The sequence below is a fragment of the Sorex fumeus genome, unplaced genomic scaffold (assembly GCF_029834395.1).
Source record: "Sorex fumeus unplaced genomic scaffold, SorFum_2.1 ptg000029l, whole genome shotgun sequence".
NCBI lineage: Eukaryota > Metazoa > Chordata > Mammalia > Eulipotyphla > Soricidae > Sorex > Sorex fumeus.
Window position 1 is genome coordinate 18,038,847 of NW_026606086.1, and position 15,634 is coordinate 18,054,480.

Here is a 15,634-nt window from a genome sequence, read left to right on the forward strand (position 1 = left end):
GGACTACAGCTGAATCTTACGAAGACAATGTTTATGAGAAACAGCCTTGTTCCTGACGCTCCATTCGCTCTCAACGGAACCACCATCTCCGAATGCAACAGTTATATATACTTAGGTCGAGAAATCAACATGATGAATGACCTGGCACCTGAGTTACGCAGGAGGAAGAGAGTGGCTTGGAATGCCTTCAAGAGCATTGAAGAAATAACTAAAAGGACAAAGAACCTCCAACTACGAGCACATCTCTTTGATTCCACTATTCTTCCTGCATTAACATATGCCTCAGAGACCTGGACCCTACGAAAACAGGATGAGAACACTATTCGGGTCTCTCAAAGAGGAATTGAAAGAACTATGCTTGGAATATCACGATTCACTCAAATGAGAGATAGAATCCGGAGTTCTGATCTTCGTCAACGCTCAAGAATCAGAGACGCTGTCTCATTTGCCAAGACATCAAAAATCAGATGGGCTGGACATGTAATGAGGTTTACAGACAACCGCTGGACTAGAGCCATTACTGATTGGATTCCACGAGACATCAAAAGATCACGTGGACGCCCACCTATAAGATGGTCAGACTTCTTCGTCAAGACCCTAAATGATCGGTTTGAGGCTCTACATGTTCCTAAAACGAACAGATACCATTGGGCTACGCTAGCACGCAACCGGGATGAATGGAGACGTTACTGGCACCCGCTCGAATAAATCGATGAATAACGGGGATTAAGTGATTAAGTGATTAAGTGATCATCAGGGCCACAGACTCTGGATTGTTTGCCAGAGGTTGCATAGTTGAGGGAGGTATATCAAGCTTCTTTTTTCGTTTTTGACTTTTTTTTTTAAAACTACACCAGCACTGCTAGGGACTGCTGCTGGCTCAGGGGCCAGACAAGGTCAGACATGCACAAAAACTCCAGCTTTTCCAGCTATCTTCCCAGCCCAGAAACTAAACCTCTTAAAACTAATTTCCCGGGAAGCACAAGAAACAGTGCATGCAACATGCAACCCTGGTGGGCTCCCTGCCACCACATATGGTCCCAAATCTTGCGATGAACCTGGCATCTCTTGCACTATTGCTGCAGCTTCTAGGGGAGCCGCAGGCTACTTCAAAACAAAGATTTTATTTTATGAAGGTTTAAAAATGGGCACACATCTACTGTGATGCAGGCTAACAAAACGTTGGAGCTTATTTCCATGCTGTCGTTGAAAAAGGACAATTGACTAATGTGGATACTGCACAAGGGTGTCATTTCCCGCGGGACCAAGGAAAGCCTGTGAAAAATAATGCAACTGACAAGCTAATCTTTCCTTGGGGTCCTGAGACCCGGGAAAGGGGCAGGTGCGGCCCGGCGGTCAGGGGGTGTGCACGCGACCCCCCTCCCACCGCCAGCCCGGCCCACGTGGCCTCGCGCTCTCGCCCACGTGCCGGCCCGCGCCTGCGCGCTGCAGCCTCGCGGGCGACGTGACGCGCCGGGCCGCGGCAATGGCGGCGGGCCGGGGCCGCGCTTGCCCCCCCGGCCATGGCAGCGTCTTTCCGCCGGCGCGAGCCCGGAGCGGCCGGGACGGCCGCGCTCCGCAGCCCGCCACAGGGCGCCCCCCGAGCCGCAGCGCCTCCCGCACTGCGAAAACCGCTCGGAGACCCGGGCCGGCGCCCGCGGCGTCCGCTCGGGGCGGCCCGCACCGATTGGCTCTGGAGCGCGACCCGCCCCTCCTCCGCACCTTCATTGGCCGAAATGGGTCCGCGTAGGGGGAGCCACGGCGCCCTCCGCGGGCTCCTATTGGCTAAAACCTGCGGGCTCTCGTTCTCGACGCTCCCATTGGCCGGCGCGGCTCCGGGGGCGGGGCCGCACCGAGGGCGACGACAACAAAGGGCGGCGGGCAGCGGTGACCGCGTCTACCGGTGCTGCCCAAACCTCCCGGCTGGCCTCCCGCCGCCCCGCTCCAGATGAAGTGTGAGCACTGCACGCGGAAGGTGGGTCCCGCGCGCTGGGCGCCCGCCGGGTCGGGCCTAGGTCAGGGTCGGGGTTAGCAGTCCGCGGCCGGGCTCGTCCGGGCTGGCCAGGGCTGACCAGCGCTGACCAGCGCCCGGCCAGGGGCAGCGGTGGCCCCGTGCGCCCGCACCCGGCCGCCCAGCACGCTGAGCTGCCCCCGCGCTCGCCCTCCCGCCGGGAGCCTACTGCAGGGGCCGCTTTGGAGTTGGGCAGAGGTCACCTGACTCTGCGTGCCTTCCTCCCGCGGTCAGCGGCTCTGCCGCCCGGGGTGCTCGCATCAGCCGGGTTGTGTAATGCGCCCTAGCCCCGTGGCACGGTGGCAGTTGCCCTGTGTCAGCCGTGCCGAGCCGCCCGCCAGGACCGCCCGGGAAGGACGCAGGGACCCTGTGGGTGGGTGCCAGTCTCCTGCCCTGGAGGGGGCCCTAGCGGAGGGAGCGTCTCCCAGGGAGCGTCCAGCGTTGTGTTGTGTTCCTTGCTCCTCTCCAGGAATGTAGTAAGAAATCTAAGACCGAAGACCAGGAGGATGCAGCCGACGATGTCCCTAGTTTGGCCCAGGAGAATGGAGAGGTGAGTAGACACTGGGTGCCGGGTCAGCCTGCGGCTGCCACCCCTGTCCTCCCCACCCGGCACCTGAACTCACCCAGCCCCTGAGATGGCCCCTAGACCCATGGCAGTTACACTTGCCTCTTTGGTGAGGAAAGCCCTGTGCTGTGAATGGGTGTCCAGGGAGGCGACCAGGGAAATGGCTCCTACTCCTGGTCTGCGGCTTTGCTTCCCAGTGCTTCCTCTCAAACTCACCGCTGAGGCTTCCTGGCCGCGCCAGCAGTGTCTGCACCAGATTCCTGCTCTCACCCTGGTGCCCTGTGTTTCCATCTCAGAGGGAGCAAGCCTAGTGTGGCGCTCCTGAGAACATAGTCCGGGTCTGCAGCGTGGAGCAGGTGGTCGGCTTCTTGGCAGCTCTGTGTCCTGCCTGTTCCCATGGTCCCCAGCCACACGTCCACTCTGGAGTCCCTTATCTAGCCGTGTGGAGTTGGGTGTCTGCCAGGGCCTGGTGAGGCTGATAACGCAGCGCGGGGCCTGGCCTCCAGCCTGCCAGCCCAGTGGGTGGACTCCTCGTGGGGGCCTACGGTGGGGTGTGCCACTGGACAGGGTGCTCCCAGGGAGGAGGGGTGGGCAGGAGGGGAGTAGAGGGGATCTGAGGTGCGGGTCAGAGGGTGGGCTGCTGTGGTCCCAGGCTGCAGGGGAGGGGCCACATGTGTGGCTCGTTTGGTCCCAGATGCAGAGCAGGTAGAGGAAGCTGAGGCGGCCAGTGGTGTCTGGAATATGCACATCCCAGCGGGATTCCCAGAGCAGCTCAGTAGCATCCGTTTGGCACCAACTGTGTGCCAGGCGCTGCCCCTGACAGATTCTGGTGGGTGAGGCCGTCCCAGAAGGTGCCTTACTGTGGCACATGTGGGAGAAGGTTGGGGGCCACGTGCCATTCCTGTTTGGAGGTACAGGGAAGGGAGAACCCAGCCTCGGGTCCTGGTGATGGAATGGCTGCAGTGGTCCTGCGCCCAGAAGCACCCGCCACACTTGGTGAGCACGTTCGTGTCCCAGCGTGCAGAAGAGACCCCACCCGAGCCGCAGAGCTGAGCAGAGCTTCCGCCCCCTTCTGTGAGGGTCTGCGCAGGAAGTGCTGGGCCAGCAGGGCCATGCCTGTGTCTGGGGTTGCCGCGTGAACCGCTGTGGGTGTCAGCACGTGGGCTTGTTGGGCCAGCTCCAGGCATCTGGGGGCTCCAGAACGAGGAGGGGAGAGAAGGACGGGGAAGGTCAGACACAGTGTGACCTTCATCTGTGTGACTTTGCCACCTGCCGAGACCAAGACTAGGCCCATGTCCCCATGGCATGCACATGCCCACTGGTCCCTGTCCCTGCAGCACACACACAGTCACTGTCCTGTGTTCCATGGCACGCACATGCCGCTGGCCTATGTCCCCACAGCACTCATACCCGCCGGCCCGTGTCCCCGCAGCACACATGGCATGCACATACCTGCAGGGCCGTGTCCCCGTAGCACACACACATTTACTGTCCTGTGTCCCCATGGGAAGCACACACCTGCTGTTCCACGTCCCCACAGCATATACACACGCCCTCTGGCCTGTGTCTCCACGGCACTCCCTCACCCACTGGCCCTATATCCCCGTGTCCCCGCAGCACGCACACACCAACTGCCCCGTGTCCCCGCGGCTCCCACACCCCTGACCCGTGTCCCCGCGCCTCCCACACCCGCCGCCCCATGTCTCGTGGTGTGTCTCATGGCATTTGGTGGCGGCTTTGCTCCCTGCCGAGCTCATGTTACACAGCCTGCAGGGTGAGTAGGAGAATCAGGTCAGATACTTTCTTTTGTAGAAGGGAGAGTTCCACAAGTTGGCCGAGGCCAAGATCTTTCTGAGTGACTGCCTGGCCTGTGACAGCTGCATGACGGCAGAGGAAAGCGTCCAAGTTTCCCAGCAGAACACCAAGGGCTTCTTCCGAGTTCTGAACCTCAATAAGGTACAGTGACTGGGCACCTGTGGGCACTGTGGCAACTGCCAGGCGAGGCCTGTAAGCCTCTCATCCTGACCTTCAAGAGCAGACCCCTTGGTGTGCTCCCTCGCTGTGCTCCCTTGCTGCCTGGGCAGTGGCTGTGTCCAGCACCCTCGGCGGGCTTCCTGGTGGTGGTGGCATGGCGGAGACGGGGCGTCTGGCAGGCTGGACCTCCGCCATACAGTGGTGGTGATCCAGCGTGGCTCTGCAGAGCCTGGGTGCGACCCCTGAGCACTGATGCCTGTGGGGCCCCGAGGCAGGTGCCCTGAAAGCCGCAGTCCTCAATGCTGCTCTCAGCCTCCATGCTCTGCGTGCCATCTCTGGCTGGGGTCTCCCCGGCAGTGCGGTGCCCACGGTGCCCAGCCTGCTGCCCATTCTGCCCTGGTACACTTTGTACCCAGAGCACCAAACTCCCACTCAGTGCAAGGGCTATTCCAGGATGTGTCTGCCCAGTGACCCCATGAGTGGAAGCAGGCGCATGGCGTGGTGGGCCTGGGAGGCCATCAAGAGTGGCGGACCCCCTGCGCTCCCACTTGGCAGCTCTGTCCTCCCGGAATGCCTGAAAGACCTGAGTGGGGCTGGGACCGGGCCTGCGGAACCCGCATTGACAGCCTCTGGCACGGCAAGGGTCTGGTGCAGTGGCCTCACCCACAGCAAGTCCTCAGCCTCTCCTGACTCTGGGCGGGGTCGGAGACCTGCCTGTCATCCAGGGCCAGTGCGGGCCGCTTGTCGCTCACTCGCGTGGTGAGTGGGACACCAGCCAGCCCTGTCTACTCAGTGCTGGGGCCCCCTGCCACCCCCTGCCACGAGGCCCTGTCCCACTGGAGTGGTTGAGATTTCACTCTCACTATGGGTTTTCTGTTCGAACTTTTCTTGGCTTTCTTTTATTTTTATTCTGGGGCCACACTCGCCATGCTGAGGGGTTACTTTTGGTTCTGTGCTCAGGCATCATTCCTGGTTGGCTCCAGGGACCTTATGGGGTGCCAGCGATCGCACCTGTGTCTGCTGTGTGCCAGGCAAGTGCCCTCCCCACTGTCCTATCGCTCTGCCCCCTGGTGCTTTGTTCTTTCTCAGGTTCTTGGTTTTGCACAAGGTGCAGGGCTCTCTGCATTTCAGGAGTGGGTCAGTCTGGCAGGAGATGCTGCTAGACCTGGGCAGTCCTGTCAGGGAGGGGTCTTGTCTTGCAGCCTGATAGTGATTGGGTCCGGGCTCGTTGTCATGCTGGTGACATGTTGCACTCTTGAGAGGAGGAGGTGGGCTCCTGCTGGGAAGCCCCTTCCCTGCCCCTGTGGCCCATTTTTTTCTAGAACTTTGGTCATTGGAAAGCCAGTGAATGTCCTATTAGGTCAGTGGCTATTTTGTAAGTGTGATTTTGAATAATTTTGCTTGTTTCTCTGGTTTGGGGTCCATCCCTGGCTCTCTTCAGCAGTGACCCCTGGGGGGTCTGGGGGACCTTGTGCAGTGCCGGGCACTTGAACTGGGGTTGGCAGGGTGCCACGCAGTACATGAATGGAGCTGCGTGTTCTCATCACGCCTCAGCCATGGGACGTGTGCTGGTTGAGTGTGACAGTGGCGTCCCCCGCCACAGCCCCTCTGGCTCTTTGTGGCCGTGTCTCTGATGGCAGTGGCGCCGTGAGGTCCTGGTGTGTCACTGCTCTCAGCATGGTTCCCTGCTTGTAGGACAGTGCCCAGACCCTGCTAGGTCATGCTGGATGGCATCCCTGCTGCAGGTGACCTTTCCGGTTCAGGAGGGGCAGTCGGTAGGTGACGGCTGCCTCCTGCCTTTAGCTGCCCCCATTTCTCAGCTATGCCACCCTCAGCTCCGTCCTGCACACTCCCTGGCGTGAGTCCTGTGAGAGAGAGCTGGGAGGTCGGGTCTGACCCGCCTGGGTGCCGGCAGCTGGGTCCTGCACTTGGCTGACTGTCCTGCTGGGTGGTCTCAGGGCAGCCTAGAGCCGTGTGTGTCCTGTTCGCCTGGCTGTGCTTGTTGAGTCGGTGTCACTGCCGCCCCCTGCCCCCCCCCCCCCCCCCCCGGTTCTGGGGCTCTGCATGGTTCATGCCTGGTTCCTCTTGGGCTCTTGTTAGCCTATGCTTATTCGGGGGTTGGGGGACTTGGGCCACTCTTGGTGGTGCTGGGGATGGTAGCAGCACCAGGCATCTGCACTGGCCCCAGGGGTGCTTATCTCGAGCTGTGCTGGAGAACCCCTGAGGAACGGGGAGTGTGGGCCGCATCTCAGCAGTGGCTCAGTTTTGCTGATGGACAGGGTGGGCTGGAGGCTGGTCTCTTCAACACATACGATTAATGGAAATACGTCTGAGTGTTTCTCTTACGCCTTATTCCCCTTGTTTGTGGCCAGTATCGTACTTTGTGTCTTCACTTTAAAATGACCACAGAAGGGCTAGAGCGATAGTACAGCAGATAGAATGTTTGCCGTACATGCAGCTGACCCTGCATCCCCATAATCTCCAGCATCCCATATGGTCCCCCCGGCACCGCCATAAGTATTTCCTGAGTGCAGAACCAGGAGTAACCCCTGAGCATCACTGGGTGTGACCCAAAAAGCAAAATAATAAAATAAGCTAACCATGGGCTAGAGAGATGATATAGCCGGGAAGACAAAGGCAGGACATTCAGGGACCCAGCTTTGAGTCTGGTACCACAGGGCCTCTCCGGTATCCCCAGCTGTGGCCCTGGATGCCCCCGCACCCAAGGGCCCCACAGCACCACAGCCTCGGGCCCACACCTTGAGCTGCCAGCCTGCCAACTCTAATAATGAATTCACGATCCATTTATCCGAGGCTGGGGAGATAGCGTAAGGACTGTATTGCTCACTTGGTCTGCCAGGGGTCTGGGTTCAGTCCTTAGTACCACTGTTGGCTCCTTGAACATTGTGATCCCAAGCACTGCCAGGCGTGTCCCTACACAAACCAAAAATACACACATACACCACACACACAGCAACACACACGTATGTACACATAAACATGGTTTCTCCGGATACCCACGTTGACCCTTGAAGTATCACTCTCAAAGGCCTCATGCTTAGGATTCCAGTCTTATCATCTCTTTGGTATGTGCGCGCGGGTTGTCTGTCTTCTGCAGACCCGCCCCCAGATGTGAGCACCCACAGACTTGTCCTCTTCTCCCTGCAGAAATGCGACACCTCAAAGCACAAGGTGCTGGTGGTGTCCGTGTGTCCTCAGGCTCTGCCTTACTTCGCTGCTAAGTTCAGCCTCAGTGTGACCGATGCATCCAGGAAACTCTGCGGCTTCCTCAAAAGTCTAGGTGAGTAGAGTTCATGCCCAATTCAGTCAGCTAATCAGTGGCTGAATAAATAGCAGTATTCATACATAAAAAAAAAAATAAAAGTAAACTCAAGTGTCAGAAAAAAAAAGTCTAGGTGAGGCCCCTTTAGGTGTTGTGGATCAGTTGCGTGAGTCTGTACCTTGGCCCATGACCCCGTGACCTCTCGAGCTCATTCGTGAAAGATCAGAGTGAAAGGAGCACCTGTGAGAGCTCGGGGGCGTCACTCCAGCCATCTGATGGTGTGTCGGACAGTCACAGACTCACGTGCGCTGATGCAGACAGCTGTCCCATCACTGCGGGCAGCACCAGCGGGGCCATCTGCCAGCCCGTCACTTCACAGCAGCTTTGGGAGGACACCACATGACTCTAGAGCCATTGCAGCCTCCTGCTCCTGGCCTGTCCTTCCTGTCGTCCGCTTTTATTTGTATCATCTGGGCTTGTGGCCACACCTGGTGGTGCTGGGAATGAAGCGCCCTCCCCACTGTGCTCTCTGCCCGCCCTTGCCCCCACCTCTGCTTCATGTTCAGGAGGTTCAGTCCAAGATGACAGCATGAGACTTGATTTCACAGGCAGCTGGAGGAGGCTGCTGTGAGCCCCACAGGCCCTGGCAATTCTTCGTGTTTTTGTAGACACAGACGTGGAGAGAGAAGGCGTGTTTCATGAGCGGTCCCATGACCACACTGTCAGGCTGAGCACAGACTATCCCAGGAGGCCCTGGTCCTGTGTGCTGAGCCACACACACTGCCCGAACTTCAGGCAGGGAGGGGGGCCACAAGTAGGGCTCCACGCGTGCCACGCTGAGTGTGCCCCTTCTTCCTGCAGGGGTGCACTATGTGTTCGATACAACAATTGCTGCCGATTTTAGCATCCTGGAGAGTCAGAAAGAATTCGTGCATCGGTACCGTCGGCACAGCGACAGAGAGGCCACGCTACCCATGCTGACTTCTGCCTGTCCTGGTGAGTGCCAGCTATTGGCCAAGAGTGGGACAGGGGAAAAAAAAAAACAGGAAAAAAAGAGCAGGACAGAGCAGGAAACCAGAACCTTCCTGAGCTCTGGATGCTTGGGAGGTACCCTGGCAGCTCAGCATTTTCTTCTCGTTGCACTTTTGTACTTCCAGAGGCTCTGAGTAAACATAGTCTGTGTTAAAAGTTGGGCCAGAGCAGTAGGGCAGTGGGTAGGGTCCTTGCCCTGCACACGGGTTCAGTCATCATGTGGTGATCCCCTGAGCCCTGCCAGGAGTGATCCCTGAGCTCAGAGCCAGGAGTAAGCGCTGAGCACAGATGGTGTGGCCCCCAAGCCAGAAAAAGAATAGTCATATTGGCACCAGAGTGAACAGTGCAAAGGGTAAAGTGCTTGCCTTGCATGCTGCCCACTGGGTTTCGTCTCTGGCATTGCATATGCCTCACTCCACCAGGAGTGATGCCTGAGCACCGTCGTGTGTGACCCCTAAACCAACCCCCCCAAAAAAAATCGCGGCATTTCATGGGCCAGTGTGATACATAGAGAATAAGGCACCTGCCTTGGCATATAGCTGACCCTTGTTTGGTCCCCAGCACCACAGTGGGTCCACTGAGCCCCACTGATTGTGGTCCCCCAAAATAAGATGACACGGGGCTGGAGCAATAGCTTAGTGGATAGGGCATTTGCCTTGCACATGGCTGACCTGGGTTCGATTCCCAGCATCTCATAGGATCCTCTGAGCACCGCTAGGAGTGATTCCTGAGGGCAGAACCAGGAGTAACTTACTCCTGTGCATCACCGGGTGTGACTCAAAAAGCAAATAATAATAATAATAATAATAATAATAATAAGAAGAAGAAGAAGAAGAAGAAGATGGCACTTTGGTCATTGGATAATGATAGCATGGCCTACCTGGTTGGTGGGTTCCTGTGGCCCACAGATGCCCACGTCCCAGGAGTGTCCCAGCCCGTCCAGAGACGGCTAAGCCTGGTCCAGGTGTCTGAGGGACTGTCCGTCCTGAACACCAGGCAGTCTCACAGGCTTTCCAGATGGAAAGTTCTGAACTGTGTTGAAGCCCACTTGTAGGGCACTCTGGCAGGGCCATGCCAGTGGGAGCAGGGGAGGCACCCCATGGGGTGCCGTCAGTTTGGGATTTTGTTCTATTTCTGTGTTCCCTGTCCCACTTGTTGCTTTCTTTAAATCTTTTTTCTCTGTTTTTGGGGGTCACACCTGGTGAAGCTCAGGGGCTACTCCTGGATTTGTACCCAGGAATCACTCCTCTTGTGCTCAGGGGCCCATAAGGGATGGGGGATCGAACCTAGGTTGGTCATGTGCTACCGCTCCGCCCTCCCCCTCTCCTTGCATTGGATCAGCATTGCTCTGCGAGGGAGCTCTGATGATGTCCACGGCATGGTCCTTAGATGTCAGGGGCTGCTTTGCACTTCATGGTGGGAGGAGGTTGGGTCTGGGGCCACGCATTGCAGTGCAGGGGTGGCCTCTGCGGTTTGGGGCGTGGCTCAAAGGCCTCTGCCCACTGAGGTGTGCTGTGAGGTACCTGGGCTTTCAGACCACAACCCCCTCCCCAGAACTCGGGGCTGTGGGCTGGCTACTTCATCGTAACTCCTAGTGTCCTCTGCTCTGGGGGCCACCCGGGGCCAGCAGGGACCCCTGGTCTTCTGCCTAATGACACCTGCATTGGGCCTCTCTGTAGGTTGGGTTCGATATGCTGAGCGAGTGCTGGGGGACCCCATCACCCCCCACCTTTGCACCGCCAAGTCCCCCCAGCAGATCATGGGCTCACTAGTGAAGGACTTTTTCGCCAGGAGGCAGGTAAGCTGACTGATGACCCTTGACCTCTGAGTGCCCATGCCCCTCCTGGCCTTCCAGCGTCCCTGCTGCATCTCTGCTCTTTGGAGGACAGGCCGGGGGCTTCTCAGCCTAGGGGCTCCAAGTGACTGCCATGTGTGCCCTGCTGCCAGTGTTGGTCTGTGCGGGGAAGGAGTGGCGCCTGGGGACAGTCCAGTGGGCCTGTACAGGGCTGTGGGAGGGACGGCGCTGGGCAGCACCCACCAGCTCGGCTGCTCCTCCCGCAGAGCCTGCCCCCAGACAAGCTCTTCCACGTGGTTGTGGCCCCCTGCTATGACCGGAAGCTCGAGGCCCTCGGGGAAGACTTCCGGGGCGCCGACTGTGTGCTGACCTCAGGTGAGGGCCGGCCTTGTGGAGCGACCCCCGGAGTAAGGAAGGTTCTGGCCCCCCGTGACCCAGACGTGGACTCTGGGAGCCCCGGGTTGCGCATGAACAGCCCCCACTGGTCGGGCCCTGCCGGCCCCTGCACCAGCCTGGGCGGGGAGGGCAAGACCTGGGCTATGCATGTCTGACCCTGGGCTCCGCCATGGCCCTGCCAGAGCAGAAGCATTCAGGGACTGGTGGGGTAGGGTGCTGGCCTTGTGCACAGCTGACCCAGGTTCAATCCTTAGCACCAGTAGGGTGCCCCGAGCCTGCCAGGAGTGAATCTTGATTACTCTTGGTGTGGCACCAAAACCAAAACAGAAAATTACTGAAGTGGGTGAACTTGAAAACTGGAGGTCACAGGTACTCGTGAAGCTCTTGGGCCAGTCAGGACCCCCCCAGTGCAGGCTCTTGGGCATTGGGTCCAGCCTCTGCATCAGGGTTCCACAGGCTCCTAGAGGTGGTCCAGCACCCCGGGGTTCATGTTTGCCACCAGCCTGTGCACCCCTGGAAATCAGCTCTGGGTTTTCCTGGGACCCTGACCTCAAGGGAACAAACGGGGGGAGCCCCCCTGGCAGGTCTGTGCAGATCCCACCGTCCACAGTTCTTCTGGGAGGAGAGATGGGTGGGTGAGCATCACCGCAGCCTTGGCGAGAAGGCACGTCCCTCAGTGTCCCTGGGGGCGGCCAGCAGCTCCCGGTCCTACCTGGCACTTTCAGGTCGGCAAGGGCGGTGCTTCCTTTGCCTCACACCCACGACCTGTCACAGGTGAAGTTCTTCAGATGATGGAGAAGAGTGACCTGGCGGTGAGGGACACGGCCATGGACACATTGTGAGTGGGCCTGCAGGGGATGGCGGGGTGCCTGCTCCTGCCCCTATGGTCCCCGTGGACCTGTGTATGTCCTCAGGGCAGGAAGGGTGAGAGGGTGAGTGCCATAGGTTACTGACTGGTTCCCACACTGGCAGTGGGTCAGACCAGAGCGGGAGACTGTCCACGCTGCGGCCATTTGTGGCGGTGACCGTGGGCCCTGAGCTTGTGGAGGGGCCTGAGTCTAGCTGTCCCTTGCTGTGTCCCCTGAGGTTCGGGGACCTGGAGGAAGACCTGAGGCGGCACGACGGGGCCCGCTCCGATGGCTACCTTGCACACATCTTCAGACACGCGGCCAAGGAGCTGTTCAATGAGGACGTGGGGGAGGTCACCTACCGTACCCTGAGGTCAGCTGTGTGGTCAGGGGTGGGGTCCTGGCATGGAGCTGGGCTGGAAAGTGACCCGCCTCTGTGGGCTCTTCCCACAGGAACAAAGACCTGCAGGAGGTCACCCTGGAGAAGGAGGGCCAGGTCCTGTTACGCTTCGCGGCTGCCTACGGCTTCCGGAACATTCAGAATGTGGTCCTGAAGCTGAAGAGGGGCAAAGCCCCTTACCATTTTGTGGAGGTCCTGGCCTGCCCCGGGGGTAAGATGCTCAGGGCTGGGCAGGTGCCTGGCCCGCCTACAGGCAAGGGAGGAGTTCTGGGAGGTGAGAGCACGGTTGGGGTCCAGGAGCAGGGGAAGGACAGGCCACACTTGTCTTCCAGGGTGCCTGAATGGCCGTGGCCAAACCCACTCAGAGGACAAGGTGCTGCTGGGCCAGATGGAAGCCCTGTACGCTGCGGTCCCGGTGCGGGCCCCTGAGAGCAGCGCCCACGTGCAGCAGCTGTACCGCGAGTGGCTGGACGGTGCTGACTCCCCCAGAGCCCGGGAAGCCCTTCGCACGGCACACCAGGGACCCCCTGCCAGCAGCCGGGACATCAAGTGGTGAGGGGAGGTGAGTCCGGGAGTGGTGTCCCAGCCCTGAGCGGCTTCTCGCAGCCTCTGCCTCTCGCGGGGCTGTTCCCGCTGAGCTAATCCTTGTTCTCAAGTGTTTCATTCAGCCAGTGTCTCCTTTTCACTGAACCTGCTGACAGCCCAGCAGGGACGGGCTGCTGCCTCGGGAGAAACGCCAGGCCCCACTGCCCAGACTGGGTCCCCGAGATTCTGGGGCGGAAACGTTGTGGGCGGCAATCCTGGCCATCCCAAGTTCATTCTTCTGGTTTGGTGCCACACCAGGCAGTGCTCTGGGCTTACTCCTGGCTCTGCTCTCAGGGATCACTCTTGTCAGGCTTGGCGGATCATGTGGGGTGCTGGGGATCAAACCCTGGTCAGCGCCCTGTCTGCTGTACTGTCTCTGTGGCCTCTTAGCCACTTAAATCACCCTTGGCATTGTGCCATATGTGACTCCGATACCCTTTTGGACATGAACAGGTCCGTGGAAGTGGGTTTGTTTGTGGGGCTGGAACAGTAGTACAGCAGGTAGCGTGTTTGCCATGCACACGGCTGACCCAGCATCCCGAGCAGTGGCATGAGTAATTTCTGAGTGCAGAGCCACGAGTAACCTTGAGCATCACCAGGTGTGACCCAAAAAGGAAAAAAAAAAAAGAAGATGTGGGTTTGCAGGTCTTTAAAGGGCCTCTGGGGTAGCACTCCGGGTGGGGCACTTGCTTCGCACACAGTCAGCCACACTAGTTCCTTCCCATACCACATAGTGCTGGCTGAACAGAGCCTGGCCAAGGGCGATCCCTGAGCACTGCCGGTCTGGCCCCTGAATGAAAATAAATAGTGAAAGTCTAAATCCTGGGACTGGAGTGCCCTGTAGGTCCCCAAATTCCCACTTTTCATTCAGTCTCTGCAGAGGAGGCAGCCGTGAGGATGGCCAGCACAGCCAGAGATGGATGAGGACATCTGCCCCCTCTCCAGAAGGATCAGCTGGGCCACCGCACCCTCCCGGGGACTGTCCCTCACTCGGCTCATGAGCACTTTGCTGGGATGTCAGGAGGGTCAGAGGGTTGGAGCCGGTCTCCCTGGATGCCTTCAGGCGAGGGTCTGCCCAGGTGCCTGGGAAACAACGCACTTAGTGGTGACACAGGTGGTGACACTGGACCCTGTGGTGCCCTTTGTCCTGTCGCGACTGTCTACTCTGGGTTCGTAACTGGATATGTGGCGTTAAATGATCTATTTTCTGCTTTTAATCTGTGTACAATTCTGTTGTACCTGCTGTGATGACTGTGAATAAAGGTTGAAGTGTGTGCGTGAGCGTGTAGCTGCCGTGCCAGGACCACGTGTGCCTAGAAGAGCCAGAGCCCTGGTGCCAGGCGGGTCTCCGCTTTGGGGTCCGGTTTGGCCACATCTCATTGAGGGTCACTGTCATGCAGAGCCCTGGGAGCAGCAGCCAGTGAGGGTCTGGCATGAGCGTGTGCTACGGAAAGGTGCACGTTCTCACCTGCACACAGCGTGCCAGGGCCTCCCCCTCTGTGATACAGGCTGTCTACACAGTGCCAGGCCTGAGAGTTCTGGTCCACGTCCTCTGCTTTGCTGCAGCGGGGCTGGTGCCAACCTGCTGCCCTCCAGGTCTGATGGTGGTCCAGGGTGGGGCGGGAGGCAGCCCCATGACATGGGCACCGGCAGCTCCTGCCATGCTACGAGGCCAGGCCTCGCTGTGTCTTGTCCAATTGTGGGAGGGCGCAGACCCACTGGGCAGCCCAGCCACCCTCTCCACTCTGTATGCTTTCATTCGGGACCACAGCCCGTGCATGCTGAACAGAGGAACTGTGACTACCGGGGCACAGGGGCATGGCATGCCGCGCTCCGTGGATCAGGTTGGTATGGTTTGTCTCAGGTCCCCTGTGGGCTCTGTGGGGACCATGCCAGGGCCAGGTGTGAGCACCACCCTAGCCCCATGCCATGTTCTGAAAAGCAGGTATGCAGGTGCTAGGACTGAAGCTTAGTTGAGGAGCAGGAAGAAGCTTTCATTTGTACACAGATGTTTATGCCTTTTTCCATCTTCCCTGCCCAGAAGGGGGTGAAGACATTGTTGGAAGAAGGTCCTCATGTGGCTGCTGCTACTCCTGGAACCTGTCTTGTGTCTCTAGGGTGACTGCACCTAGGGGTGCCCAACAACATCTCTTGCCAAGTGTCTTGAGCACCTGTCCTGAGAAGCCCCAGACATCGAGACCAGAGCCATAGTACAGCGAGGAGGGTGCTGGCCTTGCAATTGTCCAACCCACATTTGATCCTGGGCACCCCACGTGGTTCCCCGAGCCCTGCCAGGACTAAGTTCTGAGTAGACAAGTGTTGCCCAAAACCCAAAAAGCACTGCTGGGCTGGCCAGAAGTCTGGTGGAGATGCTGTCGGAGCTGAGCACCCAGAGTGAGGGCTCTGAGGTTGTGAGAGATGGCAGCTTTTTAAAGGGTCTACCTCAGTGACCAGGAGTGCAGGGTGCAGGACGGTGGTGCCAGTGTGCCAGAGGTCACACTTGAGGTCTTGCTGGTGCCATGCTGGCCCCACTGGTTGTGAGCACTTCTCCAGGCCACCCTGCTTCCTGGTTGTGAATGACGGGTCAGCCCTGTTGGTTGTCCAGGGGGTGCCCCTCAGAAGAAAGAGATTTCCCTTTCAAATTGTTTTCAATGAATTTTGTTTTTCAGAGCTGGGAATCAAACCCAGGCCCTCCCTCCCTGAAATGCTCAAGAAATCTCTGAATCTGGCCTTTTCTTGTTTAGA

General features: G+C 58.7%; 1 protein-coding gene across 2 annotated transcripts; it reads left to right on the top strand.

Moving 5' to 3' along the window:
- Nucleotides 1-1,818: 1,818 nt before the first annotated feature.
- NARF (nuclear prelamin A recognition factor) lies at nucleotides 1,819-14,177 on the top strand. Of its 2 annotated transcripts, none has more exons than XM_056115411.1 (12): nucleotides 1,819-1,975; nucleotides 2,481-2,561; nucleotides 4,389-4,532; nucleotides 7,719-7,851; nucleotides 8,695-8,829; nucleotides 10,545-10,663; nucleotides 10,927-11,035; nucleotides 11,831-11,894; nucleotides 12,143-12,277; nucleotides 12,358-12,515; nucleotides 12,637-12,866; nucleotides 13,761-14,177. In XM_056115411.1, the coding sequence occupies exons 1-11, from the start codon at nucleotides 1,949-1,951 to the stop codon at nucleotides 12,858-12,860; spliced, it is 1,329 nt and encodes a 442-aa protein (XP_055971386.1). In that variant the 5' UTR covers nucleotides 1,819-1,948; the 3' UTR covers nucleotides 12,861-12,866; nucleotides 13,761-14,177. The 2 variants fall into 2 exon arrangements, with proteins under 2 accessions (XP_055971386.1, XP_055971385.1); XM_056115410.1 differs by having other exon boundaries at nucleotides 13,770-14,177.
- The last annotated feature ends 1,457 nt before the right edge of the window (nucleotides 14,178-15,634 follow it).

Bases quoted from the DNA above. Each gene is read 5' to 3' on its own strand.
- NARF (XM_056115411.1), top strand. From the start codon at position 1,949: ATGAAGTGTGAGCACTGCACGCGGAAG. The intron at 12,278-12,357 runs GTCAGCTGTGTG...CTCTTCCCACAG, and splicing joins GTCACCTACCGTACCCTGAG to GAACAAAGACCTGCAGGAGG. The intron at 12,516-12,636 runs GTAAGATGCTCA...CTTGTCTTCCAG, and splicing joins GGTCCTGGCCTGCCCCGGGG to GGTGCCTGAATGGCCGTGGC.